Source organism: Hordeum vulgare, chromosome 3H (assembly GCF_904849725.1).
Source record: "Hordeum vulgare subsp. vulgare chromosome 3H, MorexV3_pseudomolecules_assembly, whole genome shotgun sequence".
NCBI lineage: Eukaryota > Viridiplantae > Streptophyta > Magnoliopsida > Poales > Poaceae > Hordeum > Hordeum vulgare.
Window position 1 is genome coordinate 109,338,026 of NC_058520.1, and position 18,352 is coordinate 109,356,377.

The 18,352-nt window shown below is 45.4% G+C and overlaps 1 protein-coding gene across 3 annotated transcripts in view; it reads right to left on the reverse strand.

The window, feature by feature from the left end:
• Positions 1-17,005, reverse strand: part of LOC123443153 (probable pre-mRNA-splicing factor ATP-dependent RNA helicase DEAH9) — a 42,345-nt gene extending 25,340 nt beyond the window's left edge. For 2 of the 3 annotated variants that reach the window (XM_045119437.1, XM_045119438.1), the window contains exons 1-16: positions 16,804-17,005; positions 16,543-16,687; positions 15,500-15,574; positions 14,687-14,776; positions 14,489-14,568; positions 14,212-14,281; positions 14,027-14,112; positions 13,360-13,429; positions 13,182-13,277; positions 12,164-12,269; positions 11,978-12,024; positions 11,806-11,889; positions 11,689-11,742; positions 10,774-10,874; positions 10,411-10,501; positions 8,946-9,110 (exon numbers count right to left, since the gene is read on the reverse strand). In XM_045119437.1, coding sequence (XP_044975372.1) covers positions 8,946-9,110; positions 10,411-10,501; positions 10,774-10,874; positions 11,689-11,742; positions 11,806-11,889; positions 11,978-12,024; positions 12,164-12,269; positions 13,182-13,277; positions 13,360-13,429; positions 14,027-14,112; positions 14,212-14,281; positions 14,489-14,568; positions 14,687-14,776; positions 15,500-15,574; positions 16,543-16,687; positions 16,804-16,919 — 1,476 coding nt within the window. In that variant the 5' untranslated portion in view covers positions 16,920-17,005. The remainder of the gene's footprint in view (positions 1-8,945; positions 9,111-10,410; positions 10,502-10,773; positions 10,875-11,688; positions 11,743-11,805; positions 11,890-11,977; positions 12,025-12,163; positions 12,270-13,181; positions 13,278-13,359; positions 13,430-14,026; positions 14,113-14,211; positions 14,282-14,488; positions 14,569-14,686; positions 14,777-15,499; positions 15,575-16,542; positions 16,688-16,803) is intronic. The other variant, XM_045119436.1, reaches the window with a different exon arrangement.
• Between the last annotated feature and the right edge of the window lie 1,347 nt (positions 17,006-18,352).

The window sequence follows — 18,352 nt, forward strand, 5'->3', positions numbered from 1 at the left end:
ACAGCGAAACACGTCCACTAGTGCTCGTGTAACACGTCGTGTGGCCTCGCCCTTGGCTGCGCCGTCCGACGTCCCGCGTGCCGCTCGTCCTGTGCGTTGACCGCGCACGAGCAGAACGCATCAGTGTGCCTCCGCAGCTGACCGGTTTGATCTAACACTCACCTCCCTCCTTGATTCATTGCATTCAGGAAAAGTAACGGAAGGACGTGGACTCATAACTCTAGGAAGAGTTGATTGACCGCCTCATTAATCGGCTAATTGGTGAGGAATCTCCAACGCTTGTCATAGTAAGGACAAACGCATGGAGTATTTACTTCCTTTCCTTCCACAAGTTAATTGCTTATCTTTCGGTTTCCACCGTTCCACGCCAATTAATTTGTGCATGCATGCATATACAACTATCCAACCTTTAATGCAGCCAATTAGCATCAATGCACGGGGCTTTTTGTCCAGCATAAGGTTATACTCCCTCCGTCCGGAAATACTTGTCCTAAAGATGAATGTATCTAGACTTATTTTAGTTATAGATACATTTATTATATTCATTTTTAGGACAAGTATTTCTGGACGGAGGGAGTATTTGCTAACTTATAGGGTCACTCGGTTAGCTCCCAACCAGATTATCTTGACATGCTAAGAGACCCGTCACACAGACAACTAAACGTCCACATGATAGCTAAAACGTTCAGTTTATTTAAATGGCATTTCCAGCCAGATGATTAATGTGCAGGCACTCTATCGCACCGTGCCTCGTCTCTCCCCTCGACGCGCCTCTGTCACATGGTCGTCCCGTGCATCGTCACTCAGTTGGACGCGTCTCCATCACTCGGCTGCCCTGCACGCTATCACCCCACGGAGCGCGTCTGCAACAGTCGGTCGTTCTTTGCGTCATTACCCCGCGCGTCGTCACTCGGCGAGACACACCTTCATCAGTCGGCTGCCCCACGCGTCGCCACTCGCTCCGTGCATCGTCACTCAACCGGATGCGTCTTCATCATTCGGCCGCCGCGTGCGCGGTCGCTCAATCGGACGCATCTTCATCATTTGACCGTCCCGCGCGCTGTCGCTCAGCCAGACGCGTCTTCATCACTCGGCCGCCCCACACGTTACCACTCGGTGGAACACGTCTTCATCACTCAGTCGCTCGTGCGCTGTCAGACGGCTAAGTCATTCTTCATAGACTGCATTAAATTAAATAGTTATTTCCGTATTACCGAATGTAAGCCAATTGTTTATTTTCATGTCGAAACACTTCACTTCTGCTTTATTTGGGTCCAGAACTCAAACGAGTTCAGTCCGATCCTCCACTCTTTTAGACTCTTGCTTTTTCCGAACTAGCAATCACCTGGCACACCCAGCGGGTGCAAATGGGTTTTATTTACACAAATCACTTCAGCAAACTCATATTACTTTGAGAAAATTTTACTTCAGCTTGTGCTATTTTTCATACACAGGTTTCACGGTCACTCGGACGCCCCGCGCGTCGCCACTCAGCTGGACGCGTCGTCATCACTCGGTCGCTCCGCGCACCATCACTCTACCACTCCGCGCGTCGCCACTCTGCTCAACGCGCCTACATCATCCGGCCGCCTCATGCGTCATCACTCGGCTGAGCGCACCTACATCATCTCGACTGCCCCACGCGCCGTCAATCTACTAAACGCTCCATCGACACTCGGCCGTCCCGCGTGCCATCACTCTGCCGGACGCGTCTTTATCATTCAGCAACTCTGCGCATCGCCACTCCATCGTCACTCGGCCGCCCCGCGCGCCGCCATTCCGACGGATGCATCTACTTCACTCAACCGCCCCGCGCGTCATTACACAGCTAAGACATTCTTCACACACTGCATTCAGTTAAATAATTATTTATGCATTACCGAGTGTCAAGTAAGTTGCATATGACGTTCACTCAGAGGCCACGCCACCGAATGTACTTCTGCGCTCGGTTCTTTATCTTCATGTCGGATCCTTCACTTTCACAAGTTCAGTCGGATCCTTCACCCTTTAGACTCTTGCTGGTTTTGATCAGCAAGCACCTGGCACACCCAGCGGGTGTCTATGGGTGCAATTTAGACGAATCATTTCAACAAACATTAAATTAGTTCGAGAATTTTTTATGTTAGCTTGTGTTATATCTCATACACAGGCTACCTCGACGCCTCTGTCTGTCATTCTCGACGACATGCTAGACTCGATCGCTCCGCGCGCCGTCACTTGGTCGGGCGCCTCCACGACAACATTCTCGACTCGGCTGCCCCGCGCGCCTTTACTTGACCGCTCCGCTCACCATCACTCGGCGAGACGCTCCTTCGTCGCTCGGCTGCTCCGCACGCCGTTACTCGGCGACACGCTCCTTCGTCGCTCGGCCGCTCCGCGCGTCGTCACTCAACTGGACGCTCCTTCATCACTCGGCAGCTCCGCGCATCGCCACTCGACTGGACGCTCCTTCGTCACTCGGTCGCTCCGTGCACCGCCACTCGACCGGACGCTCCTTCGTCACTCGATCGCCCCGCGCATCACCACTCGACGAGACACGTCGTCGTCATTCGGCAGCCCCGCGCATCGCCACTCGACTGGATGCTCCTTCGACACTCGGTCGCCCCGCGCGCCGTCACTCGACCGGACGCTCCGCGCACCATCACTCAACTGAACGCTCCTTCGTCACTCGGCAGGTCCACGCATCGCCACTCGACTGGACGCTCCTTCACTCGACTAGATGCTCCTTCGTCACTCGATCGCCCCGCGCATCACCACTCGACGAGACACGTCGTCATTCGGCAGCTCCACGCATCGCCACTCGACTGGATGCTCCTTCGACACTCGGTCGCCCCGCGCGCCGTCACTCGGCCGCTCCGTGCACCGTTACTCAGTGGGACGCTCCTTCATCACTCGGCCACTCCTGCGCCATCAGACAGCTAAGTCATTCTTCATACGCTACATTCAATTAAATGATTGTTTCCGCATCACCGAGTGTCGAGGAAGTAGCACACGACGTTCACTCGGAGGCCACGCCTCCGAGCGTACCTCTGCGCTTGGTTGTTTATTTTTATGTGGGAACACTTCACTTCCGCTTCGTTTGGGTCCAGTACTCAAACGAGTTCAGTCGGATCCCTCAGTTGCATAAGTACAGTCGGATCATGCACAAGTACAAGCACCTGGCACACCCACTGGGTGTCTATGGGTGTTATTTACACAAACTATTTCAGAAAAGATCAAATTACTTTCATAAATGTTTATGCTGGCTTGTGCTATTTTTCATACACAGGTTACACGATCACTCGACGCATCTGTGCGCCATCTTCGTCGTTACTCAGGCTCAGTCGCCGCAATGATCATTCGTGCGTTTTCACGTGTTCGGAAGCCCCTTCGATGACATAGTGGACACGGCCGCCCCGCGTGCCGTCAGTGGGTCGGACGCCTCCTCGACATACATCATTTGGTCGCCCCGCGCGTTGCTACTCAGCCGGACTCATCTACCTCACTCGGATGCCCCGCGCATCGCCACTCCGTGTGGCACGTCTTCATCACTCGGCCACCCTGCGCGCCATCGCTCGGCTTAGCTGCGATTCCGTATCGCCTAAGTTAAAACTACTTCGAGTACGGACACGCTCCACACTCGGGGCTTAGCTGCGACTTCGTATCGCCTAAATTAAAAACAACTCTGAGTGCCGACACGCTCCACACTCGGGGGCTTAGCTGCGACTCCGTATCGCCTAAGTTAAAAACTACTCCGAGTACAGACACGCTCCACACTCGAGAACTTAGCCGCGACCCCGTATCGCCTAAGTTAAAAAATACACTCGGAGACTTGACTTTGATCCAGAAATCACATAATGCAGATTCAACAAACATTCAACATGCGAGCACTGGAAGACTTAAGCCCTCTGCCGGACTCATCTAGTCCGACAGAGGCTCGGGGACTACACCCAGTGGGTGCACTGAGCGTGCCCCCACTGGAAGAGAAATACAAAAAAGAAACATTCTGCTTGGTCAGGTCCACCAACAACATTCAAGTTCAACAGATTCAACAGACTCCAACCAACTACTAGCAATCAGTCAGAGTCTCAAGATCATGTTGGTCACTCGGATCTACTTCAATTCTCAAGTTCACTCAGACGTACTACTCAACGGAATCAATCAGGGCGAATGATGAAGACTTCAATCGACGCACAATTCTGCAAGGCCCTGAAGCACGTTCAAGTTCGGTCTGCTGCTACAAGATTTACATCGACACCTTCACCACTTGGACCCTAATCCATTCGGGGGCTAATGACGGGGATATTGCCCTAGGGTAGGGTCATAGGCCTGACCTATACGTCCTACCCAAGGGCACCTCATTATTAGTTTAAGGACTACAAGGGAAATTCCGACTGGATCGCGACAACATCTAATCCTCTCGGTACGGATCCACTCGGACAAGTACATCCATCCACTCGGATGACAATCAACCACTCGTCCGTATGACTCACTCGGGTATGCAAATACCAACAGTAGGCAAGGCAGTCGAAGCATATGTTAGGAAAGCAATTTATCTGTATTGAAGGCCCAAGGGGCATATATATATATATATATATATATATATATATATATATATATATATATATATTACACATGACTTGAGGTGCAAGGAAAGTAAACATAGACTAATAAGGACTCCTAGACTAATACTAATACTTCCTAACACCCCCTCTCAAATGCAAAGCATATGCAATAGCATTGCATTTGAAGAAGTGTAATACTAAAAAAAATGATAATCCAAATCCGTGTCTTGAGAGTGTCATCGTAGCATGAAGAGTCTTCAAAACTTGTCGAGTCGCCGAAGGAGATAACGAAGAGATGGCACATCAGAGGTAGACACCGCAGTACTTGAAGATACAAGTTAAGTATCAAGAGAAGATGGGTTATCAAAAGAAGATGGCACATCAAGAGGAAGACACCGAAGAGATGGCACATCAGAGAAAGACACCGCATCACTTGAAGATACAACATAAGTATCAAGAGAAGATGGGTTGTCAAAAGAAGATGACACATCAAGAGAATAAAGCATTGCACGGAAAATCATAGTCCACGACAACCGTCGGCGAAAGAAGCTCGGCAGATAATGCACAATGGACGTAGATCGACAATGCAAAAGAAGTCCAGAAAATCCTACAGAAAACAACAAGGGCAAATAGACCACAAAAGTTGTATAAAAAAAGGATCAGGACCGGAGAAAGCCTGACAGACTAAGGTATGGTGGACTCGCATGACGTGAGAAAACACAAAATATCAACGGATTTGGTGGACGCAGCGGAAAACAAGGAAGCTAAAAGCTAGGAAGCATACACGACACAAAGATGCAAAATCCATCATGTATGCAGAAGACATTGTACTTTTTTTTATTATTGTTGTTGAAATCAAAATAGGAACGGAGCAGAAGCTAGCACGCCGCCAGCCACGTACGTAGCCACGTACGTGACGGAAAGGCAGCAGCTAGCATGCATGAGCGAACGCAGCACTACGCAGCAAGAGGAACCAGGTAGCAGCAGGTACACCGGACGAAGATGGCGAACGCAACACCACACAGCAAGAGGAACCAGGTAGCAACAGGTACACCGGACGAAGATCATCAAGCTGCATGCACATTGACTGCTCCTCGCGAGATCCATCAAGCTGCGTGGCCGCGACCTGGAGCCGCTCCAGCGGTAGGAGATGGGGAGTCCAGGAGCAGGGCCATCGTCCGGCGGCGCGACCTGGAGCGGCGAGAGATGAGGCGGCGCAACCTGGAGCGGCGGGAGATGGGGCGGCGCGACCTGGAGTGGAGGCGGCGCGACCTGGAGCGGCTGGATCCAGGTGAGAGCGGGCCTGCGGCGGCGTCGAGAGATCCGGCAGGGGCCGGTGGGATCCGGCCTGATCTGCAGCAGCCGGGGACAAAGACCCGCGGGGGCCGGCGGGATCCAGTGCGTCGTGCCGAGCCATGGGTCTTTGTCCCGCATTCCAGCCGCCGTCGTGGCCTCCCTCTTCCCCATCATCCCTTCCCCATATGCCGTTGCCCTGCCCCCCTGCTTCCTCGCCTCGATCTCGACCGGGTTTGGACGAACCGGACGACGACGAGGTGGTTCCCAGGCTTCGATCCAGCAGGACGAAAGGAGATTGAGCGGGGAGGCCCGCGGGGATCGATCGGGAGGGCGAGTTGCGGTGCCCGAAAAAAATAACCTAAGCTCTAATACCATGTTAGGAAAGCAACTTATATGTATTGAAGGCCCAAGGGGCATATATATATATTACACATGACTTGAGGTGCAAGGAAAGTAAACATAGACTAATAAGGACTCCTAGACTAATACTAATACTTCCTAACAGCATAGAGGAGGTTCTGTAGTGGACTGACATTATGGCATCAATGCCCCATCTTGTAACATAAGAGGTGAGGGGGTGGCGCACTCTATATAAGCCACCCTCCACCACATAGCTCAAGGACCAGCTTCTTCTCCCCCTGCGGGCTCATTCTTTCCATGGAGCTCTGCCTCTCTCTATACCATGTAACTCATGTCCATGACAGATAAAACAAAGCCTCTCCGGAGCACGAGACGTAGGGTTGTTATCTCCATTATGAGAGGCCCAAACTCGCTAAAACCACCGTGTCACCCATGTGCATCTCGATAGATCGTGCTCCATTATCCTACCCCTTTCTATTGTCGGAATCGTTACCACGACAGACGGCGCTCCACCTTGCCCCACCCCCTCCATCGACATGTAACTCTGGGGAGACCACCCCCCCCCCCCCCCCGGACACACACACACACCAGTCCTTCGCTTGAGCGAGACTGTAGTCGTACTCACATCTGGGATGGTCTCCTACATTTGCGCAATGACATGAGCTCAGATCCTAGACCGTGTCGAGAACCCCCACTTGCCAGATGCTGAGTTGACTGGCAGTGTCGACAGGAGGCGGTGGTTGATGAGGTTTGGATTTGATGGCTTGAAAAGGACGGAGGTGGCTGGTATCAGCATTGATCGCCTTAAGGATGCGGCAACAGAGAAGATGGTCAGATGGAAGCATGGGTGTCGGGGAAACGAAACACGACACCTATGGGATCGTGTGGATCCCTTTACGGTTCGGCGAGGGGAGTGGATTGCACCAAGAGCAGAACCAACGATCAAGCGCGAGGGGAGTTTTACCCAGGTTCGGGCCGCTGAGAAGCGTAAAACCCTACTCCTGCTTTATGTGTATTGAGTGTTTCTGAGTTCTGGCCCCAGGAGCGTTGTGCGATACACAACAACTACGTACTGAGAGCCTAAAACCCTTGAAAGTCTAAGAACCCTAGCCTTCGAAGAGTCTAAGGTTTGGGAGTTTATCATTAGCTGGTGGATAGTAGATGCCCCTCTAAGCTACGCCTTGGGCCTCCTTTTATATGCCAAAGGGGTCACCAACGAGGCGAACAGGGCGCACACGGGGCGCACAGTGTTTACTGTGCTTACTGATGCTCAGGGCAGGCGCATTAAATGCTCCGTCAGGCTCCAACACCTTCTGTGACACGGGACAGAGATCCGTCCCATCGGCGCTGCTTAACTCTACGCCATCGCTAATGCCTCGACACGTATCCTGGAGGATCGACACGTATCAAGGAAAAAGACAGTTGGTCGCTGCGCTAGAGCGATGACGGATTGGGATCTTGCCGGGAGCACGTCTTGCCGGGGCTTCGCTAGCTCCCCCGGCAAGGATCTTGTCGGGATCCCAGCCTTTGGTCTTCAGTCTTCCGGTTGTTGACTTGACGTCTTTGTGTTTGCCTTCCGCTGTCCCCCGGCAAGCCTTGCCGCGGCGTGGCTACAACTGCCCGTGCACAAGTAAGGGGTACTAAAGGCCCAAACTTTAGTGCACTGACAATGGGGGTGGGGCTGCTTGAAGGACGATGGGGAAGCAAGGGACCATAGAAAGACTTCAACTGCTTTGAAGCGTTTCGTCACTGAGATGGACATGGAGTTGCTTTTATACAATGATTCTACGGGCCTAAAATCAAGTAACGGGAGGGGAATCACAGAAAAAAAATTGATTCAACGGGAAAAACGATCTCGACAACGGCGCCTAGAGGAAATCCGGAAAATCTATTGTTGCAGAATGAGGGGTTTGACAAAGGGTGTGGGATGTTGGACCATGTGGGATGGAAAAAACGTGGGATTATTGAAAGACCACATGTCTGGTTTGTGAGAAGGGGAGAGAGGGTGTGGACGAACGACCACCAACTCCTCTTTAATAGCAAAACACTTAAATTACTATTTGAACCTAAATGGCAAGGCAAAAATATATCAGCGACATTCTTGTGTGTGTGTGTGTGTGTGTGATGCATATCTTTTTTCCCATTCGAATTACTGTTTCACTCAGGTCACACCGACCTTAATTATGTTAGTCCTATTTAAATTTGAGTATCTTTCATCATACGAGTATATGGCATAAATAATTCATTCAACCACGATTACTTTATCATGTTTGTAGACAAAGATCTAGCACCATTCTAGTCGCTACTTGCTTCATGATTTTTTTTTGAACTGTACTTGCTTCATGATTTTGGTAAACCACAAGTCCAAATTCTTAGCCACTGCAGTTACCATCAAATGGGTTGTAACATTTTTTCTCGGTGAGAATGGGCATGTCACTGGTCGGAATTTGAACTTTTCACGCAAGATTTTTATGCTTGTGCAATTCTTTGCGAGAAGTATAACATTAAGTTCTGATATTTAGAGATAAACTGCCAAAATAAAGCTGGCTGGCGAAATTTCCTAACTCACACGTCCCAAACTCGTGACAAATTGAGTTGACTCGGCTGTCATGACAGGACTGCCTCATTAGTCAGTACTACAGCAAGATTTACCCCTAGAACTAGTTCAAGTAGCCAACTGTAAAATGTCTTTGAAGAAACAAAAATAGGTGCACTATCAGACAAAAAGTAGTAAGTTACACATACCAGAGGCATCTCAGCAACTTGGAAACCAATGGGAACTGTTAGTTTGGCATCTTCATCAAGGATTCCTAGTGAAAATAGAATTTCGAGAGCCCGGATCATTGCCTCTGGTGATGGAGAAGCTGGCCAATCAAACCCCAAGATGTTGTCTATGCCTAGCGCTTTCAACTGCCATCCCACAACATAATAAATGATGTGTTAAGTAATACTCATAAATCTTATATACGTGCAAAAACCTCAAGAAGACTTCACATCACATATGTCAGGAAATTAGATCAATCATATTCAGCTTAGAGAACATGTTTCAGTGCATACATTTTTCAAAGAAATGTAGATAGTACCTCCTATGAATTACATTTTTGTGGGTAGCTGGGCCATTTTCCAGGTTTCATGACTCAGCAAGTCAAGTGCAAGAGTGAACCATGCTGCATTGTCAAACTATGGCAATTATACATGATACAGGGAACTGACACAGTATTTATAAGACAAATGCCCAAGGAATGTCAAAGTTACCAAGAAATGCATAATATATATCTATGCACGATTTTAATCACCGTTGATTTAGAGATGTGAAGACAAGCTCTAACATTAATGTGCTGGTGAACATGAGGTACTACTACATTATTAATTAGCTTAGTAATGGTGTTTTATTCAATGTGCTAATTTTCTAGCAGTAATAACTATGTCTTCACAATGACCGGTAGTTTACTTTGGAAACTGCCAATTGGCATATGTGAATTTTAATACATGAGTAAAAATAATTCATATTACTCGGCATGAAACAATATGCCATGCGTATGTATCTTCTAATATAAAATAGTTGATCAGCATATAAGGCCACAAAGTGCGCAAATTCTTTTTCTATTCCAGGCTCTAGTGAGCCATGTTTTTTTTTAAATGAAAAGAAAATATCTGAGTGTAAAAATTATGACATGTACATATAGATATGATTTATGTATCTATAATTTTTCATTTAATACGTGTTTTTATGCATGTGCACACAAGTAAAACCTATCCCTGGATTTGAACATAGCAAACAGTACATACATTGTTGCTATAAATCCACGAATTTGTCTTTTTTGTGCAGCTCACATGGTAAAGTATTTTCTAATGGAATTTTATACATATGTAGAATACATCTATATATACATATGGGATGGTTTTCAGAATCTTTTCACACTTCTAAAAATGAATTTCGACCTTTCCAAGAAAAAAAGGCTCACTGGAACTCGGGCTCCAAAACACCTCACTCCACAAACTGACGTAAGTTCCCTCGTATGGCATAAGCACCAAAAGGTACGGTGAATGGATGATTATACCATTCAGCAAAAATCGTTCAGTTTGAAATACTGTGTACTAATAAGAATATAATAATATGTTAATAACTGCAAGTTATGGTAAGTATATGACTCTAGTTATTTATTTACAATGAAACTAAAAGAATCATGAAATAGATGGGCCAAGATACCTGTATTATGCAGGAAACAAGGTTAGACCTTTGCATTTCTGGAATGCCATCTGACTGCATTTCATTTAGGTAATATTCCTCTGTGTAAAGCCTGCAGGTGATATTAGATTATAAGATGCGAAATGTGGTAAAATATCTCACCAAGGTGAATAATATTACAGTCTGCAGAATACTGGATCTTCAGAATTTAATACATGAATGTTTGGCTTTCAAAATATTCAAAACTAAGTATGTTAAAAAGAAACACTATAGTAAAGAAAAAAGCATTCAGCAAAGAAACTATTTGGGTTGAGAACTAGGAATTGTGAAAATCGAACACCAAAATAAATCCCAACACTTAAATAACAAAACTGCTCAACATACCTAAAGCATTTCCCAGGTCGTACCCTTCCAGCTCTGCCTGCTCGTTGCCTGGCAGAAGCTTTCGATATTGGTGCGACGACTAGACTCTCTAGGTCAGAGATCTGCACAAGACATAGAGTTAAGCTACAACAAAAAAGACTAAACATGGAAGAAGAACTACACCAAAAAAAAATGATCTCAGATTTAAACGCGCTTAGCTTAATGAGTGGGAGACTTGGGGTAAATGACACAATGCCTGAATGTGTTAACATCGAAGTATGTCATGAATACAGAGATGGATCCTGAATTAACACTTCTGGATTAATTTACAGATATAGGATTGCCAAATCAAGGATTTTCTGATGGATGTACAAGCGAAAGTCCTATTCTACTCCCGAGCTCAAATGCTCCCTCGTGAACAGTAAAATCGAAACAAATAATAGAATGATTCAAAAAATTCTGAAATTTTTTTGTGGTGAACTTTGACAAATGTTTTACATGCGCACCAAAATTCATCACGAAATAACATTCGTGGAAGTCGCAGAGAAAAAAACAAAATCAACAGTCCAAAATGTATCCAAAACTAGCATTTTTGGAGCAGCGATTTTGTTTTTTTTTTGCCACGACTTCCAAAAATGTTATTTCGAGCTGAAATTTTGTAAGCATACAAAATATTTGTCAAATTTTACCACAAAATAATTTCAGAATTTTTTGAATAATTTTACTATTTTTTCGATTTTACTGTTTAAGAGGGAGCATTTGAGCTCGGGAACAAAAACTCCATGTCCATGTACAAGGCACTATTCAAAGATCATTGCAGCTGTTGGCATTCAAGTTTCAGGATTCACAAAGAAACACTATGAAGAAGAAATAAAAGTAAAGCTGTATGTCCAGGTCAGCCAGATTAAAGTACTGCAATGGAACAGTAGACTGTACCGGGTTATAACACTTCTGCTTGGAAAATCCACTATCAACAACGTACACCACGCCCTGCACAATTTAGAGAAATCAGTCACAGTTAACACCGCATTTGATAGAAAAGACATGCAGTACCTCAAGAGTTAATGATGTCTCGGCAATGTTTGTTGATATCACAACTTTTCTTTTCCCTTTCGAAGTAGGAGCAAAGATCAGATCCTAGAAAGCCAACGAATACAAAATAGTGTCAGCATGGAGTGCCAATTATATTTTCTTATAGCACTAGTGAGGAGTGAGGACCACTTACTTGGTCTCCCCGTGGAAGGCCGGAGTACAAGGGCAAAATCACCAAATCTGAGAATCAAAGCAATCTGAATGCATTAGAAACATAATTTGCAATCACAAGCTGATAACAAAATTGGCAAGGGCCAGACATCCATTCCAAGAACGGCATTTTTTTTTTTGCTAATAACATTTAGAAAGAAAGTGTTACCAAAATAGTGTTTTCCCAGATGTTGAATTTCATCATTTAGCAACTTAAGAGCAGCATCTATGTCATCCTGGCCAGTTAAAAACACCAAAATATCCCCTGGTGGTTCCTGCAGAAATTAGTTAATGAGTGAAGATAAAATAAAGGTATCCAGTATTGGATGATGGGAAGAGTAATTTTCCCTTCAAAATGGAAATAAAATATAAAAAGAGAATATGGAAATAGACACTACCACTCTATACTAAAAAGATGAATGATGATAGCTCCAAATTCACCTTAAAGACTACAACATTATCAAAAGAACAGAATATGTATGTTTATCTGATGGACATTGATCATATAAGCTTTTCCTTCCATTAACAAATTTGTCTGAAATTATAAACAAATGTTAAGAAGTGAGGCAGCTGATATGTATTATTTGAGCTTCGATGCTTACAAGATTGAGCATGCAATTGCCCATACACTTCTGCTGAACTCACAGAGTAGTGAAAACAGTTGGCATCCACCCCTAAGTCAGTGGTAGTAAAGTTTAAATTAGCTGCAGTGCAGCACCGAAAATCTGAATACACTTACTATTTGTTTCATTAAGAAGCATAGCATATGAGAACTAAAAAATAACTGTTGAGTGACATGATGCAACGAATCAATGGAGCAGAAAAATCAAGTGTAATCTCGGATATACAGAATACCAAAAGTTCCCAAATGATCAAACGCATTCCAAGAAGCATAATGTAACACCCTGTTACGCCTGGTGGGATCAAGACTGGCCCCACAAACCAACACTAGTCTTTCCCGCGCACTTTGTCCTCACTCATGCGCACCCGGGACCAACTTCCCGGTCGGTCACCCATCCTAGAATTGCTCCAAGCCAAGCACGCTTAACTTTGGAGTTCTTTTCGTATGAGCTCCCGGAAAAGAAGGAATTCCTTGTTGATATGAGTAGTCTATTATTCCTATTAAGCCAGGCTCTCACACATAATAACCTACTCTATTGTTTGATACACAGCACAAGACAACTAACCTTTTCGTGAATAATAAGAACAGTATTCACAGCAGCCTGTAAGTAGTCTGAGACAGGCTCTTCCAGATAATGAGTTTCTACTGTGTATCCTCTACCCTGTAGAAGTAGAACCAAATTACTCTCATCAATGAGGAGACCCATTCACCATCTATATATTTCAGACACAAGGAAAACATACTTCAACAGAAAGTATAGCAGGTTCTGGATTCGGCAAACCATCAGCAGGCTTGAGCAATGAATTCTTCCGCCTGCGCATGAAAGAATATAAAAGAAGATTCAAGATCAGGCCCTAACTAACTTCAAGTGCATATTGAGTTAACTTAACTTGGTCAAGCTTAACAAAGTTTGACTTGGGACAAAACTTATATGCCTTATATGTTGGGAAGGAGAGAGTACCACATAGCAACTTCTGTAAGCAATAATGTTACCAAGAATTGGGAATAATTCGCTACTATGGTCGATGGCTGAAGATGTCTTATAGGATTTACTATAGTTTTTTTTTATTAGATTTCACTATAGTTGAAAAGCAATTGTTGCTTCTTTACTAGCTGAAGGTGTCTTATAGGCTTATTATATACTCCCTCCGTCCCAAAATAAGTGTCGTTGATCTAGTATAAAATTTGTACTAACTTAGTACAAATTTTGCGACACTTATTTTGGGACGGAGGGAATAGTTGAAAGCCAATTGTGCTTCTTTACATAGACCATCTTTCTGGCTACATCACTTTTTTGAAGATTTCCTGGTAGTCGCACTGCACTTCTTTTTCTTGCAAAAGATGCACATGGCAGCAAATTGCAAAAGAATGAAAGGATATGAAACAAGTTCTTACTAGACAGGAACCGACCTATTGCTGAAAAACGTTGACATTGATCTTGCTTCAATTGTTGCAGAGGAGATGATTAGGCGCAACTCTGGCCGAAGGCGTTGAATCTGGTCGATTGATGTAAGGAAACATGCAAAGCGGGAAACTAAACATTATTCACAGATGACTTGAAGATAAACCAGACTTGCGGATTCAAAATTGTGAACCTTTTTCAAGAGTCCCAGCAATATGTCGGTTGAAATGGATCTTTCATGAGCTTCATCTATCATAATGACACTAAATAAACAGAAAAACATGATTGGTATGTGAATAATGTAAAACCTGTACGGGACAATCCGACTGAAGAAGGTGCTTTTGCTCCACAACAATTATCACCACAAATGCGTAATCACAATAACAACAGAAATTAGATCAAACATGACCTGTCACAATTGGGAGTGCCAGCTTAAGGTCATACTAATATTGAGGGTCATAACATGGTACCTATATTTGCTCAGAAGAGGATCTTCCATCATTTCTCTAATCAGTACCCCATCTGTGAGAAATTTTATCATGGTCATGCCCTGTCAAACCGTATATGGCATAAGCAGAGTATATAGGGTATGAAACCCCTTAAACCGAAATGATGCTGTAGAATTCAGATAAAGAAAATCAGTGCAAGAAAAGAAACCTAGATCATACCGGGTTTGTTTCATCCTCAAATCTTATTGTATATCCTACTTCTTCTCCAAGTTTCACACCAACTTCTTCAGCTACTCTTGATGCAACCGTCTGTTCAAATTATTGGGATGGGTTGAAAAGGGAAGTGATCATAAAAAGATAGGGATCTATAAGTGTAGTCTAAGAATAGAAAAGAAAAATTGGAACACGAGAAAATTAGTAGACCAAAGCAGCAAAATTTTCATTCAGCTACCATCCTAAGCAGTACAGATATGGTTTTATCAACTGACTTCTCTGTAATAGAATGCCAGAAATCACTGTCGTACCACATGAATAAGTTCCCAGCAGAATGCATTTCAATGTTGGATTGTCACATAGAGTAGTTAAGATACATAATTTTGCAGGGTGTTGTCTCCTGTTACACACTTTTGGGGACTACCACATGACAACCCTGTCACAAACGGCTAGGTCTCAAAGGGGCAGCTGGATAAGCCTCCATTGCTGAGAAAGTCCAAGCTTATCTTTAGGAGTTATCTCTCCCTAATAAAGAAAAATTCTTAGATCCATATTTTTAGGATTTGATTTGCTACAAATTTAGCATGGACCTGGAGCTATATATAAAGAGAGGTAGAATGTGATAGAAGAGCATCCAGAACTATATAATATAGAAACTTTCTCCAGATAATTAGCTAAGAGCCTTACTCGCCATGCTAGGGGCGCACCCAAAAGAATAATCTGGTGCATGCTCTCACAGGACAGTAAAAAGAGAGACCTAGTATTACATAGCATCTAGAAAAGGATGCACAACTTGATGAACATTTAAACATTTGATACCTGCACAGCCAATCGTCTTGGCTGGGTGCAACCTATAAGTCGACCACCCTCAGCCCAACCAGCCTCCTTAAGATACTGGTTCAAAATACAATGAAGTTAGAAATGAAACATAGTCTGCAAGTAAGTTGATGAGATAGGCAGTAGGCATAACAGTTACAGATGATGTGATAGGCAATACGCATAAGAGTTTTGACGTGTGCGGCTTACATTCTTTCAAATATTATAAATTGGCATTTTCACCAACCAAACTACACTTTCCATCAACCTTCAAGTATATATGTTGAGATTCAAAAACTGGAGCAGATCTAGAGTCAATTGAAATATAGGTGCAACTAAGCAAACTACTTTGGTTCAGCATGGCTTCGAATTTCAATGTCAACAGTATCCAGAGTATATTACAAAGATATGGCTCAGTTCAGTTGTAAACAATGTTTCGCCTCTCTATTTTTATTCTGTCCCCTCACCACTCTTATCTGATAATGCATGTAAGTGATCTGTCACCCCAGCCATTCTTCATGCTTAATATCCTACTGTGAGAATTGGTTGATATATACTTATATTGGTAGGATGTCGGCACACAATATGGTGACACGATAGAAAATACGAACCAGAGGCATCAATCAAATGCAGAAACGAGGAACCATCACTGCTACAAAATACTCCCTCCGTTCCTAAATATAAGACCTTGTAGAGATTGCACTATGGACTACATACGGATGTATATAGACATATTTTAAAGTGTAGATTCACTCATTTTGCTCCATATGCAGTCTATAATGAAATCTCTACAAGGTCTTATATTTAGGAACGGAGGGAGTATAAGGCAAAGCCCTTTATCTCGCCCAGTCAGTAATCCAGTAAACGTGAGGTGCTTGTTGGAATCCAAATACAACACCGATGATACACACCACTTCTTCGGCCGAATGCCCCCCCCCCCCGGGGATAGAGCGCAGCACAGAAACAGATTCTCAAATGATCTAGGGAGCCCCCCCCCCCCCCCCCCCAATTGGCCGTACGAGAGAAAATTGGCTGGAGGAAAGTACCTGAGGGATCTGCGTGGACTTGCCGCTACCCGTCTCGCCGACGATGATGGTCGTACCATGCCGCTCCACCAGGTAGAGGATGGCCTTGCGGTACTTGTACACCGGCAGCCGCTGCCTCAGCCTCTCCAAGGACGCGTACCCAAACCTACCACCAACCAAAACAGAGGAATAGCGCCCGGGCACAAGTTTAGGAACCTCAGGTAGGGGAGCGCGAAGTAGAAGGGGAAGGAGGCAGAGGGTTTAGGGTTTGAATGAGCGGACCCGGAGGACGAGGAGGAAGCGCTGGTGTTGGTCGGGAGGAAGAGGACGCCGCCCTCCTCATCGTCGACGAGCGAGGCGCTAGGCTTCTCCGACCCTGGTCTCCAGAACTTCGACATGGCCGCCGGTTAGGGTGGCTTGGAGGGACTGATGGTGGGGTTGGAGAGGAAGCGGGACAGAAAGAAGTAATTTCGCAGAGAGAAAGATCTCTAGGTCCGTTAACTGGTGGTTGTTCTAGGGGGCTTTAGAGGCCATCATTAATGGGCTTCAGAGCCATTGCTGGACACTTTGATTTCCTCATTCGCAACAGTCTTTCTTGTTTTTCTTTTTTTTTCAAAAAAAACAGTCTTTTATTTCTCCCTACATACAAAATTGGCCATTTTAATTTTCAAAAGTTTCAAGAGGTTCTCGTCAGTATAAAGTACAAGACAGATAACACAGATCTATACCTAATAATAAAACGGCTATTGCTTCCGTCGAAAAACCCACAACATCATTTTTATAAAAAAAGCACCTGTAATTTTTGTTATTCAACCCGCGCTTCATCATTTATCTGCAACGCAAAAGGGAAAAACGATTCGCTGCAAAAATTATAGCCGTACGCATCGCCTCCTCCCGTCGACTCTGGGCCACCCTGGCCTGTGCCCAGGTCGCCGTCACACCACTCGCCGTCGCGGCCGACCTCAACGCCACCGCTGCCGATCTCAACCCACCCGCCTCCGCGGCTATACCTCTCCCTGCTCACTGCCCCCATTGCGGCGCTCGAGCGGATCGCATCGACCCTGGTCCACCCTGGCATGTGCCCAGGCCGCTGCCACACCACTCGCCGCCCCGGCCGACCTCAACCACCACTGCTGTCGATCTCAACCCACCCGCCTCCGCGGCCGTACCTCTGCCCGCTTGCTACCCCCGTTTCGACGCTCGAGCACAACTTCTGGATTAAATCAACGCGACAGCTACAGCAACTTGGGATGATGCGTCTGCTCGATGCAGAAAGGCGGCAACGCGCGGATAAGGCGCGTCGGCGCGAAGTACTTGCAGGTGGAGGCGGGCCTCCATGGCTCACACGGGGAACTCCGAGGTTATGGCGCGGCAACGGCGACTCCTTATGGCCAGATAGAGGCGCCTAACCCTTGCTCCCCTCATCGTATCCCCTCCTCCGGCAGGAACTCGTCATCTGGTGAGATCCCCTCCCCATGCCTCCAACGTGTGCCAAGCACCGGCAAGAAATTTTGTTTTGTGGGAATTTGTTTGCTGATGAATGAATGTATTGAATGTAAGATTGCATTGTTGTAGAGAGAGAGAATGGAACACCACCTTCAGTTTGTCATCTAATCTCACATTCTCTACCCCATGAGTGAAATAAGATAACAGTCCATTGATCAATTCACGTAGCCTCTTTGTTTTGCTTTGCTTGTCCCGCTCAATTTCTCATCATGGTGGAATTAACAATGGACGGGTTGATTTCTCAACAAAATAGGATAGGACTGACTACATTAGTTAGTTAGCTTATTTTAATAAATCAAAATGGTTATAAAAAGATTAAAAGCGT